Source organism: Fukomys damarensis, unplaced genomic scaffold, assembly GCF_012274545.1.
Source record: "Fukomys damarensis isolate Sample0158 unplaced genomic scaffold, DMR_v1.0_HiC HiC_scaffold_24, whole genome shotgun sequence".
Taxonomy (NCBI): domain Eukaryota; kingdom Metazoa; phylum Chordata; class Mammalia; order Rodentia; family Bathyergidae; genus Fukomys; species Fukomys damarensis.
The window spans coordinates 44,357,050-44,370,400 of NW_022900936.1; the positions used below are offsets into that span (position 1 = coordinate 44,357,050).

Consider the following 13,351-nt stretch of genomic DNA (forward strand, 5'->3'; position numbering starts at 1 on the left):
AGCCGCGTGCGTCTTTCCAGGGACGAGCCTTTCCTAATTAACCACATTTTTCTTCACTCATGTGGTACAAAAAGAGAATATCCACAGCTACAGCAAAAGTCCGACATACATGGTTAGGAACTGTCCTGCACTTTTCTGACGGCAAACTGTATAAATACATTAACGTTCTCTATACAAACACAAAACTGCACAAATACCTAAACTACACACTGACAAGTAAAAATACATACACGTGCTGGGACCTTTTCCCGCGGCTCAACGTCTTTGAAAATCGAACAGAGAAAAATCCTGTTGGCATCGTGTCTCACACTTTCGACAATCTTTGCGCAAAATGAAACTTAAAAATATTGAAAGACCTCATCCAAAAAGATAGTACGATTTTTTTACGTGTACTCTCTTCGGTACGCCTTGGGAGGATTTATTCTGTGTTTTCAGATTGATCCTGCCCTGCAGCGCCTGTGTCGAAACTGCGACACTTGTGAACCGGCTGCTGGAGAGGCGGGCGGGGTGTAACGTCATCCGGCCGGCTGAGGCTACCTAGTCCGGCCGGTCTCTGCGCGCGGCTACGCTGGTCGCGGGCTCCCAGGCAGCGAGGTTTCACTCTCCGCGCCGCTTTGCCCTGGTCCGCTCACTTCAAGACTTGTGAGAAGATGGCAGACGATCTTGGAGACGAGTGGTGGAAGAGTCAGCCGGCAGGAGCAGCCAGCAGCCCAGGTACCCTCTGCCTGCGTTCCTTCTCTCAGAGCCCTTCGGTGCCCACAGCCCGGCCCGCTCTGTCAGTCTCTTCGGCCGGCCGGGCGGTGGTGCGCGCAGCTGTGGGAAGTGATGCGAAAGACCTAAAGACGAGAAACCGACGAATTCAGATCTGCCTGCCAGTCAGGAAGGATTCTTTTTACAAACTGTTTTCCTTTTCCTCCCCCGCCCAGATTGGACGAGTCAGTTTTCCTGAAGAGAAGTAATCTTACATAGTAGTTAAGGCTAGCCTAGAACTAGGTGCAGTGTGCTTCAGTTCAAATCACGACTCCCTCTGGCTTTCTAATAGTTTCTGCTTTTCCTCATCTGCCAAATAAGGATAGTAATATCTTTTTAATTAAATTGTTACGAAGATTAAATGACGATAATACAAGTTAGACGCCTTAGTCGGGCGTGGTGATGTGTGTTTGTTTTTGTTTTGTTTTGCTTTTTGAGGCAGGGCCTCACTTTGTAGTTTAGGCTGGCCCTGAACTCACTATGTGGCCCAGGCTGACCTCGAACTCCTGTCAATCTTCCTGCCTCTGTCTCCCGAGTGCTGGAATTACAGGCGTGTGCCACCACGCCGGGTGGTGGTGCACGTTTTTAATCCTGACACCTGGAAGGCTTAGGTAGGATCATCACGAGTTGGAGTCCCGCCTGGGCTACATTAGGGAGACCCTTGTCTAAAAAAGAAAGAAAAAAGAATTACAGGCGTCTTCACAATGCTATGTATACAATAAATATAACCTGTTGTTTTTCTTAATGTTATCATGTAATTTGGAAGACAATATTTGAGTCAGAATGCTCATCCATTTGAAGTCACCTACTTAAAAGATAAACATGACCTCAACATGTTTAGCAAGTTGAGAAGTTCACATGATAGCAATAAGACTAGAATATATGTAACACAGTTTGACTAATTTTTACTATGCTGTCCTGTGTGTACCGATACTGCATGCAGTAGGCACTTTATCCATGAACAAAGTAGCAGTAATTCCCTGCCCCAGATTGGCCTTGAACTTTTAAAGTCCCATAGTGCTTAATATGCCGTTATTACTTTCTCAAATCATTCTTCAAGGTCTGTTTCTCTTCTCAGTAGCTTCTATGGGGGGGGGGTGTTTGTTTTGTTTTTTTGTTTTGTTTGTTTGTTTGAGACAGGGTCTCACTATGTAGTTGAGAATGACCTGGAACTCACTTATGTAGCCCAGGCTGGTCTTGAACTCACAGCAATTCTCCTGCCTCAGCCTCCTGAGTGCTGGGATTACAGGCATGCACCACCACACCTGGCTTAGCTTCTATGATTTTTGAGGGTTAAGCATATGAATTTCTTTGACATCTGTTTAATGACTCACTAGTGATTTTGCTATAACTTGTGTAGCCTCTTCAATTTGGAAGAAATCATAGCTGAACAAATCAGACTTTTTTTCCAATAGTGGCCATTAAATCCAGGGCCTTCACACTGAGCGACATTTCTAACCCTTTATTTTTTTATTTTGAGATGGGATCTCTCTACTTACTACATTTCCCAGGCTGGATTTGAATTTACAACCCCCCTTCATCAGCTTCCCAGAGTACTAAGATTACAGATTTCTTAATTTTTCCTAGCTAATGGGGAACAATCAGCCTAAAATATTTTAATTAATTTTTGAAAGTTAAAGGAGAAATAGAGCCTTATTTCAGAAAAAAAGATAGTTATAATGATCCTTTTGTTCCTATTGGACATTATGCAGCTTGCCTGTAAAAATAAACATCTTTTCCTGTCACTTGTTCACAGTTCACAATTATCAGTGGAGCATTTTTGTCACGCAGTCAAAAAATATTTCTCGGTTATGTCTGCTTTGTAACACCTGTGTAACATCTAGCTATTACTATCTGGCCATCTAAGGAACTGTGGTGTTTTTGGCTATTCTCAAATTTTCTTAGATCTGGTATATACTTTAAGGTTTTATGGCTCTTTGAAGATGTCATTTTTGTATTGGGGTTCTACATTGCACAAGAGCCTACTCATGTTTAATTGGTGTTTGGTAGATATTAGTGGAATGAATGAATGAGTGCATGCACACATGCTAGCTTCTACACAAGCTCTTGATGATAATGTATGTAGGTAGACAAATACTTTTTCATCTAATCTAGTCACTTTTAAGAATGGAAAGCTGTAAGAATTTTTGCTAGGAATGTTCTTATTGACCTGGAATGACTAGTCACCATGTTTGTGACATTATTGATGGTGACTGGCACAGAATAAGGTAGCTGAGATTTGCCAGTACTGGGGAGTGTGCAGCCCAATCTGTTTTACACATCAGAGCTCAGAATTATTTAAGGGTCATTTACTACTTATGTTACTTATTTCCTTATTTTCTGCCTAGCTTAAGAAACTATCTGAAGTGACCTATAGTTAGCAATACATAAGGTAGAATAATGATTTCAAAACATTAATGGTGAAGTGATTAGATCCAATGCCTGAGATTTTAATGTAGTTGACTAGTTTGGGTACTTTCTCAATGTGAACCTGAAAACTCACTTACAACATGGGTTTTGTAACTTACGGAGGGAAGCAAAGCCAACAGAGTTTAGTTAGAAGTAATCACTTGATCATGTACTGAAGAGAATACTAATGGCTTTCCCCTTGTATTCCAATGATATGCCTATTAAATTACCAAGTAGAATCTAGTACAACTGAGTATGTGAGTGTGGAGCCCTAGTATTGAGTCAGGACTGAAGGATCAAATTTAGGATAACTTGCACTCAACTTACCTTAAAAGAGGTTGTTCTTAGCATTCTGTACTTCTCAGCCTCCAAGCCTTTTGAGGAAAGTTTACTGTATGCTTCCTAGCACATTATGAGGCTGTTCATTTGGTTTTGTTTTATTTTGTTTTGTTTTGTTTTGTTTGAGAACGGATCTTACTATATAGTTTGGGCTGGCTTCAAACTTGTTATGATCCTCCTGCCTCAGCCTCCTGAATGCTGAGATTACAGGTATGTGCCATGATACCACCATCATTATGAGTTTTTGCTACCACCTCTTAAGCATCTAACTAGAATACTGAAGTGTTAAGACACTTCCATGTACAGTGCCAGGAGAGAGTAGGTAATAATACCAACCATCCTTATGTTGAGTATTTACTACAGTGGTGGCAAACCTGTGGCACATGTGCCACAGTGAGCTGTTTGTTATTACTAAAACTGCTAAAAAGTTCTCCATCACTGGCCTACTATGTGCCAGATACTGTTTTGATTACCTTACATGTACTAGCTCTTTAATCTTCAAAATTATATTGTGGAATTGTATTTGCTATTTTATATATGAGGAAATTCAGGCACGGAGAGGTTAAATGATTTGCCCAGTATTACTTACTTGATGAATGAGAAAGCAGACATTCATCAGTAAGCAATGTGAAACCAGAATCTGCACTGTTATATGTCTCATAATAATTTTTCTAATTATCAAAGGTAAACATCTCATCTCTTAAAAAGAACACCCCTTGATTGATTTAAAGAGGCTCATAATTTATAAACCCTTTGTTTATATGTTATTGTCATGTGTCTGTTAACTCTCAAGTCTTCAGGTTTACCAGAACTACAAAAAAGCAGCTTTGCCATTAAAGTCTTTACTTAGTTATTTAATAGGAATGTCAAATGTAAACCAAGACCCAACTTCTGCATTATTTCCCAAACCTATGTATTCTCCAGATTTCCCCATTCAATACTTTAAACCATCAACTACCAAATTTCACAAAGGCTTAGTAGTTTCTTGATTTATTTCCTTCACTTCTCACATCTCATCAGTCATTTTTATTGTCTCTGTCTCCAAAAGATACACTGAATCTTCCCTTGTCTTCTCCTCCAGTGGTATATACACTTTTGTTCTTTTTACCATAACCACTGCAGTTAAGCTTCTACCAAGGTTCCCAGTTTCGATCTTTGTCCTTCAGTCAATAATTAGAGTGATTCTTTTTAAGAGAGAAGTCAAATCATAAACTTGTTTGAACTCTCCCGTGGCTTTCCCTGGGCACATAGCATAAAACTCATTACCATAGCCAATTATTTGCCAGATCTGCTACTTATTCTCCATTAGTTTATGCTGTCCCGGTGACATTGGCCTTCATTCTGTTTCTCAGAAGGCCAAACTCACTCTTCATTCTGTTTTACCACTTTAAAGTAACTGTTCTGTACTGTCCTGATTTTTCAAATGGCTAGCTTTTTCTTAACTGCAAGAACTCAATTCAAATATCACTTAAAGAGGTACTTCCTTGCTAGCCTGGCTAGAATAGATGTACATATACCCTTTAATTTTCAGAATATTTAACACCAACTGTTACTTTTCTTGTTAAATTATTGTCTGTCAGCACTAGAATGTAAGCTCCATGTCAGCAGAGATTTTTGTTTTTCTCCTTGTTTGCTTTATCCTCAGGGCCTCGAGTAGTATTTGAGTACATAGAATTTAATCATTCAATACTTATTAACAAATTGATCATTAATATTTCATAGTATTAACTCGTCCTAGTTCTGCATCCTAAGAATCCGTATCTCCTAGAGAGGTTATCAAAATCCTATACTTCCCTATTTCAGTACATGAATATATAGATTTGGCAGATGCTGCTTTTCTCTTTTAAAAATTACATTGTACAATGTTGTCTGACATACCTTTTATTCTAACCATAATTGGATTTAGCTTTATAAATTGTTTTGAAAGGGGATAACAGATTTTTTTCTTTATAAGCAAGCCCATAATATCTGTGGGTATGTGATTAATCTTTTTGTTTGGAATAGCTGAAATGAACATTGTAAATATTCTTTGTAATATTTTGTGGTATCTTCAAATCACTTTGCTTTATGCTGAATTTCCTCTGGAAATTGTGAAGTGGAGGAAACCATTGGATCTTTCCGTGAAACCTACTAACCAGTTTTGTTTTGTTTACTCTTTTAAACACCAAATTAGACCTTTGTAGTATTAATTTTATGTATAGGCAGCCATGCATTGTAGAATTTGTAAAGCATTGTCTCTGCATATAAAGTTCAGATTTGGAATATGTATAGTGAAACACTCAGCATAGAATCAACTTCAGGGCATATTGTTTTCAAAATCATTTATTGAACTTAGTATGATTTAAAACACTGTAACAGAATTAGAGGAAGAAAACAGAATTTATACATTGATGGTATTCAGTCAAAATGCAAATACTATAAAAACATTCAAGGGCAAACTGGAGAGGATCAGTTTTTTAAAGTGAAGGAAAGAGAAGGTGGCTACATTAATAGATAGTGTTCTATACTTGAAGATATAACAAATGGACCTTCAGATAACCTTCATGGGCTAGTTTTACTTTATTGTGTTTAATTTCCAAAATTCTTGCACATGATTAAATGAATGATTCTTAGCAAAAATTATAAAAGTTTAAAGGTTCAGGTATACATATCTTTCCTTAAATCATACAATTGCTGCTATGAATTTGCTGAGTGTCCATATTTCCCTAGAAGATGGATAAAGTTTTGAGAGTATTTCAAGAGCTCATTGAAACTACTAAATGAAGGTTTGGGAAAAGATTCTAACATGAAAGTATTGGGCTTTAAAAAATTTTGTTAAATTTCATTTGTTTTCATTCATTTGGATTTCTATCTGCCTACTTTAAAAAATATAATTAACTACAGTCACTTTAGAGTTATTAGAACTTCTTTTGTTTGTTTTTCTTTAGAAGAGCTACATTTCTGCAGATACAAGATTATGCTCAAATGCTAAGATTTTTATGTTTCAGTTGATCTTTGTATATGTTAAGCACCATTTTGGTAGGCTTCAACTTGTACTTGCAAGACAATCCCCAATTATGTTGTATTTTCATTTTTATAATATTATAATGTTGCTTAAAATAATCGCTTTTTTGTTAGTAATCTTTTGTTAAAATAGAACATTTTAAACATTTTCATCATATAAGAACTTTAGTACCACCAAAAAATGAATTTCTGGTGGTTGCCATAGAAATGTCCATTTTTTCCTAACCTGTTTTAGTATGTACTTTGTACGGTATCTTGTTATTCATTTCTTGCTTGCCCTTTAACGTATTCCAGCTGGATATGAAAATGTACTGTAGGTGTCTCCCGGTCAAGAAAATAATTTTGAAATACCTAACATATCATATATTTTGTGTTCCTCTTCGAGGTAAAATATTCCCAGGGGTATTCTTGTTTTTCTGGGGTTATTAATGGTACATATTTGTTTTTTCTCTGCTTCTTTTTGCTCTATTTGATTTTCACTGTAAGGGGTTCCACTAGCATAATTTCCAATGTTGAATGTCACCAAACATTACTGCTTTTCATTATCCTTTTCACATTTCATTGCCATCTTTTAGCACAGTTTTTAATTTATGTATTTACTGTATGATCCTCTCTTTCGAGTCATCGTGTATTCACTCAAGATTTATCAAATACCCATTTTTTTTTTTTAATGAGGCCTAGAGCTAAAAATCACCCTACACATACGTGTATTCTTTTTTGGTGTCAGAGCTGCTTTATATTTTGTAGTCTATTCCTTTCCTAAGCTGTCTTAGTGTTTTCCTTTAATTTTGACTTTTCCATTTCAGGCTTCTAATTCACTTTCTCTTTCTGCCTTCTTCCTCTGCCACTTGCCTGAGGGAACTTTGTAAAAATCATCCTTCTCTGTGGCTTACATAGTTTACATAGCTGCTCAGCCCTCCAACTCCTCCTTCTCTTACTTGACACTGGATGGGCCGTTGGGTATTTGTACAGTGGCAACACTGTATTGAATCACACTTATCTAGATGAAGATGGGAAGTGACAGTTTCTTTGTCACCACTCTGCTGGCTCCATCCCAGGACAGCTGGCTAATGCAGTTTTTGACCACAAAGATTTCTTCCAGGGTCATATCTGCAGTCTTTGGAGAAGGATCCAGAAAACACTGGGTTATGCTCTTCATTGAGGGGTTTTTTGTTTGTTTTTTAAATTTAATTTTTTCCTGACTATGCTTTATGTAGTGTAACTGTCTTCTCTGTCAAAAAAAGCCTTCTTGTAAAATGTCATCGTGTTATTCTCTCCAAAGTGCATTATAAGCATACCTTTCTTTTGATTCAGTGATAACTTTCAATATGATAAAAAAGGGAACTATGTCCATCCTTAGATATGGCTATTTGAAGCCAGTATTTTGTTACTGGTCATACTAGTGGGTTATCACAACTGGAATAGACCTGAAAAAACATTTTACTTTCCTATTTTATATAAGGAAAACTCAAGGCTTAAGTTGCTAAATGCCAAGCTCATTATCATATGAGTGAAAAATCTAAGATTGAAATTTGAGTCTCATGATCCCAACATTTTGTTGAATGAATTGCTTTTTTCCATAGTTTTAATGTAAGGAAGAGATGTAATTAAAGAATATTCTATGAGATAAGTTATAATTATGTTCTTTTTTGAGCAACGAGGACAGTAATGTCAGTATTATTGATCTTTGATTCTCCTATCCCCTGATTACTATAGAAAGCAATAATACCAATGTAAAATGTTTTGTCTTACAAGCTTAATAATACGGTTCCATGGTCTATTATATATTATGGGGGGCAACATATTAGAAAAAGAATAAGAGACTGAGTGCCAGCAGTCATCTGTATACATAACATCAGTGGTTGTCAGGTGCCATGCAGAGGGCATATTAAACTGTTACTCATTTTTGTTGTTCCTTTCCTCTGTGTAACTAAGAAGTACCACTTTTTTCCCTTCTGAGAAGTCATAGTTTTGAACCTTAGAGTTTTATTTTAATTGTCTTTCCATTTTGATGGAAATGATCCTGCTTCTTTTTTTTTTTTTTTTTTTTTTTTTTTTTTTGTACCAGGAATCAAACTCAGGACCTTGCACTTTCAAGGCATGTGGAACCACTGAGTTAAGCCCCCAGCTTTTTTGAAGCAGACTAGAAATTTTTGCTAGCAAATTTTAGTAAAATATAATTATTCATTGAAGTCCTATAGAATAATTCTTTCTTCAACAACAGTTCTTGAATTATTGTAGTAAATTCATTTTAATTCTTGGGTGATGATATAGTCCACTTTGGGTTGATATTGTTATTCAGCTTTTCATCACTGTGACAAAAATACCTGAGATAAACAATTTAAAGGAGGGAAGGTTTATTTTGGCTCATGGTTTTAGTGCATGGTTATATGGCCCAGTGACTTTTGGGCCTGAAGTGAAGCAGTCCATCAAGATGGGAGCATATGGCAGAGAAAAGCTGTCACCACACTGTGGCCAGGAAACAAAAGGAAAAAGAGAAAAAGGGAGCTCCAATATACCCTTCAAAGACACACATCTTAGTGACTTACTTCCAGTTAGGCCCTATCCCTTAGAGTTTCTACCACTTCCCAGTAGTGCCATTAAGTGAGATTGGGCTTTCAGCATGTGAGTTTTGGGGAGATATTTAAGATCTAAATCGTAACAGTTGGGTTACAGTAGAATGGGGAATTGGGTGGATTTGGGGCATGAGTATGAACTTGTGATTGTGTGTATGCATTTATGTACATATAGAGGTGAGATCACTGTTGACATACTGCTCTTTTGATGAGGTCCATCAGCCTGTGAAGGAACCATCTGATATTGTTGCTTCACCATTTCTTAGATAGATGGCCATTCCTTTCTGTCCTTCTACAGTGATAGGTCTTAGGTTTCCAGGTATTTCTGTGGGTAAATGTATCCAAACAGTCCATTGGTAAAACTTAACTTTTCCCTCCCATGTGGAGGAAAGTGTTAGAGCTGACAGTCCTTATGATGTGTAGCTTTCCACAACCATTTTGGTAAATATGCTTATCCATAGGCACTGAAGGGAATTTAGTGGAAATCTTAGCAATACCTGTAGATTTTGGTTTAGGGATCCATGTTGGGAGTCTCTGCTTGCATACTTCCTTGATCTTGAATTGAACAAAAGAACAAAAAAAGTAGTTAATGGTAGAAAAGCAGATTTTGTTCAAGACATAAAGTTAGTTTGGAAGATTTGGCTTTCAAAGCACTTGGCTTGGGGAATATAATCAGATTTAAGATTGTCAGGTTGAAGAAAAACATTTTAGCAGATAATTCTGCCATATGTGTTAGATGTACGCTGCTTTGTGCAAGGCCCCACATAATATAGTGATTGATACAGAGATGAATAGATTGTTTCTTTTTGGCAATCAGAGTATAGCAGAAGATAAATGAGAGAACTCTCCCAAATTATCTCAACAAAGAGCCATGGCATTGCCAAAGAAAGGTTAATTTCAATTGAAGAGTCTGAGTTTCATGAAAAAAGTAGCATTTGATCTGGGCTTTATAGACTTGTAGGGCTTTTAGCAGGAGAAATGAGAGAGGGCATTTCAGGATAATGGAATATTTGCAAATAGGATCTTGAAGTAAGAAACTATCAAACACAGTTGAAAAATGGAGTGGCTTCAAATTAAGTAGGTTATGTATGAGATGTGGGATGGGAATGTAAATTGGGACCACATAGAATTATACCGATTCTGTAGATGAGGGTGTATGTGTATAGGAAAATGGGTTGTGTAGAGGTGGAGTTACATCATAGAGGTAACTGTCTTAATATTTGTTCATTGATTAATACATGAGGAATGAGGGAAGACTCACAGTAGGTTGAATGATCTATATCAGTGGTTGGCAAACCTATGGCATGCATGCCACAGCAGGCTGTTTATATTATTGAAAGCACTACAATGTTCCCCATCACTGATAGGCAGGTTAGTAAAAAGTGAAAGATTTGTTAGAAATATACACTTTTCGTAGTTTTAGGAAAAATACTCTTAAATAATGTTGTGGCTTGTATCTAGATGTCCCCCCAAAGCCTCATTCAATCATAGGTAGGAGTTTTGGGAGATGGCTGCATCGAGAGTGTGTCATGCTGGGATTAAGGATGTTATATTAGGATTGATTCATAGTGGGATGGTAGAAGTAAGGGTGCCCCACTCTGGTGTGAGAGCTGCTCGACCTAAGAACAGGTTGCCTGGAGAGAATATAAGGGACAGAAAGGGCTGAGGTTGTTGCTTGCTGCTTGGCTACTTTACTGCTTGCTGCCTTCTGCTTTGCTGCCCTCTGCTCTCTGAACTGTCTTTCCTCTGTGGTACCCCTCTGCCATGCTACCCTACCTTGGAACCAGCCAGTTATGGAATGAAACCTCTGCAAACTGTGAGCTGAAATAAATCTTTCTTTCTTTGGGTGTTGAGTATTTTGTCTCAGCAAAGAGAAAAAGAGATGGGGCAAAGGTCTCTCCTAGATCTGCCATTACAATCCATTGTTAATTATTATTTGCCCCTTTGATTGCATCATATTTTCTTTCTGTGAATTTATAAATCTCTTTAAATAAAATTTTTGGAAATAATTGTAGTTTTTTACATAAATTTATGTTTTAATGGGAGACCATTTTATAATTGTTTTTCATTCTATAAAAATTTGTTTCCACTTTTTCTTGTACTGATTTAGTACAGTGAATTTCCTTTATCTCTTTATATACATACTTGGTTTTTTAAAGATTTAATATATGATCTTAAATTTATTTTAGCATCCCAGGAATACAGTCTGACATTATTGGCTGTTTTAGTTCTAATTAATCATTTGGTGACAAGATATCTTAGATACACTTTTTTTTTTTTTAGTACCAGGGATTGAATTCAGGTCCTTGCGCTTGTGAAGCAATGGCCACAACCACTGAGCTGAATCCCCGGCCCTTAGATACATTTTTCTTTGTTAAAGTTATTTAAATAAAATGAAATATATGAAAATGAAAAACATCAGAAGGTGCTACATCTAATAAGGCTAAGTACTGTTTTGTGAATATTGATTCAGTTTATGTATATGTATTTAATCATATGTTTATACACACTTGTATACCAGGTTATGTTATTATGTACATTTCTTATTGGGGATGGTGAATCATGATAAAAAGTTTGAAATCTAAACTAGAAGAAAGGACAGTTTTTGATGTGAAACAGATTAGACATTTAGTGCTGGAATTGCTAATGATAATACAAGATGAAAATACAAATATGCTGTTAATTCTGGTTACTGGAATAATAGGTACTTTTTTCTTTTTCTCCACATTTTCTGTAATTATATGATGATAGAAAATGAAACATTGTATTAAGAGATTTTAAAAGGGAGGAAATTGCTCAGAGATCAGAATATTTCTATGAACACCATATTATCCAAACTAGGATAGAAAATAGAAACCACAGTTGAAAATCAGTACTGGAGCAATCAGGTTTTCTGCCATTGTGACCATGGCATTAATTAATAGTCTTTGTAAGGTAAATTCCTGTGATGTCTTTAACTTGTCAAGATTTAGATTGGTTCAACGGGTTAGTATACAAAAATTTATGTTAGGATCCTGTTTAAATTGTAGATTCCTGGGCATTACTCCAGAAGTTGTAATTCATTTGTCCGAGGGTGTATAGAAATCCACATTTTAACACACTCTTGATTTATTCTGATGTAATGCAGGTGGTTCGTATAACACACTTTTGAGAACTGCTGTCATAGTTGAACCTCATTCAGATGTAAACTTTAAGTTTTTCATCTGGAACTCTGACCTACCAGAGTATGTGTAGTTCACCACCAAGAACTGCCAGAGCATCCGGGCCTACTAGTTATGTAGAAAGATCAGAATCATCTCTTGTACCTTTAAAACAACAGATGCACAGGCTCCATCTGAGACTTAGATTGTTAAGGGTGTGTGACTTTTTAGTGGCATGGGACACACTATTGGTGAGCTTCATTCTTTTAGGCAACACTGAGATGTGTTAGTGAAAAAAAATGTAGATTGTGATGGGTGATCACTGACTCAGCCAGCTCTGAAAATTATTGCACCCTCATTGTTTCTACTCCCTTGGTGCTTTAAGTTCTTTTTCCTCATTATGCTTTCACTGCACAGTTTTTACCTCTAGGTGGCAGCAAAGGCTGGTTAGTTTATTAGTACAACCCTAAATGTCATTCCCGCCAAATTGTTTAAAAAAAAATTTTTTTTTACTTGTATGAACTTTATATTTGGAATTATTTAGGTAAATGAAGTGTGGAGTCATCCCTTGGATCATTTTTATAGAGAATTATGTCAAGTGCCTCTAAGAAAGTGTTTTTCCAAATTTGGAGTACATATTGCAAGAGAAATCCATGCATATGTCTCTTGTCGGACCACACAGTGAATGTTCTACTCTGAGTTGGAGGTTCCTGGGTTTCATCAGAAGGCAGATATCTTGGAGGAGATTAAGCAAACTGGAAAGTTCATTCATAAAAGGAAAAGATTGTATTGTACCTAACTCAGTACAATGTGGAGATTTATACTTGGAATGAATTACAAGTCTGAGGGATGGTAAGTTCAATGAAGCAGAGGCAGTGATTCTCTTTAAGGAATAATAAAAAGAAAAGGAGTATGTTTGTGAAATATATTCATTAAATTCTTAAAATATTGGTCTGGTGCATCCCTAAATTCTGAAAAGAAACCTAACAATCTATACATCTCCTGGGTTGCCACAAATCAGGTAGCAATGAGTCTTACTTATTAAAAGTCTAGAAGTGTGAAATGTTTTCAGTTTTATTCAGCCTCAATTCTGTGGCCTTGTTTTTACATTATGTTCTTTTACATTATTATGGA

General features: G+C 36.6%; 1 protein-coding gene across 2 annotated transcripts in view; it reads left to right on the forward strand.

Annotated features, from left to right (window-relative positions):
- Positions 1-501: 501 nt before the first annotated feature.
- Cmss1 (cms1 ribosomal small subunit homolog) overlaps positions 502-13,351 on the forward strand; it is a 358,480-nt gene continuing 345,630 nt past the window's right edge. For both annotated transcript variants that reach the window (XM_010639641.1, XM_019209840.1), the window contains exon 1: positions 502-714. In XM_010639641.1, the coding sequence (XP_010637943.1) occupies positions 651-714 (64 nt within the window). In that variant the 5' untranslated portion in view covers positions 502-650. The remainder of the gene's footprint in view (positions 715-13,351) is intronic.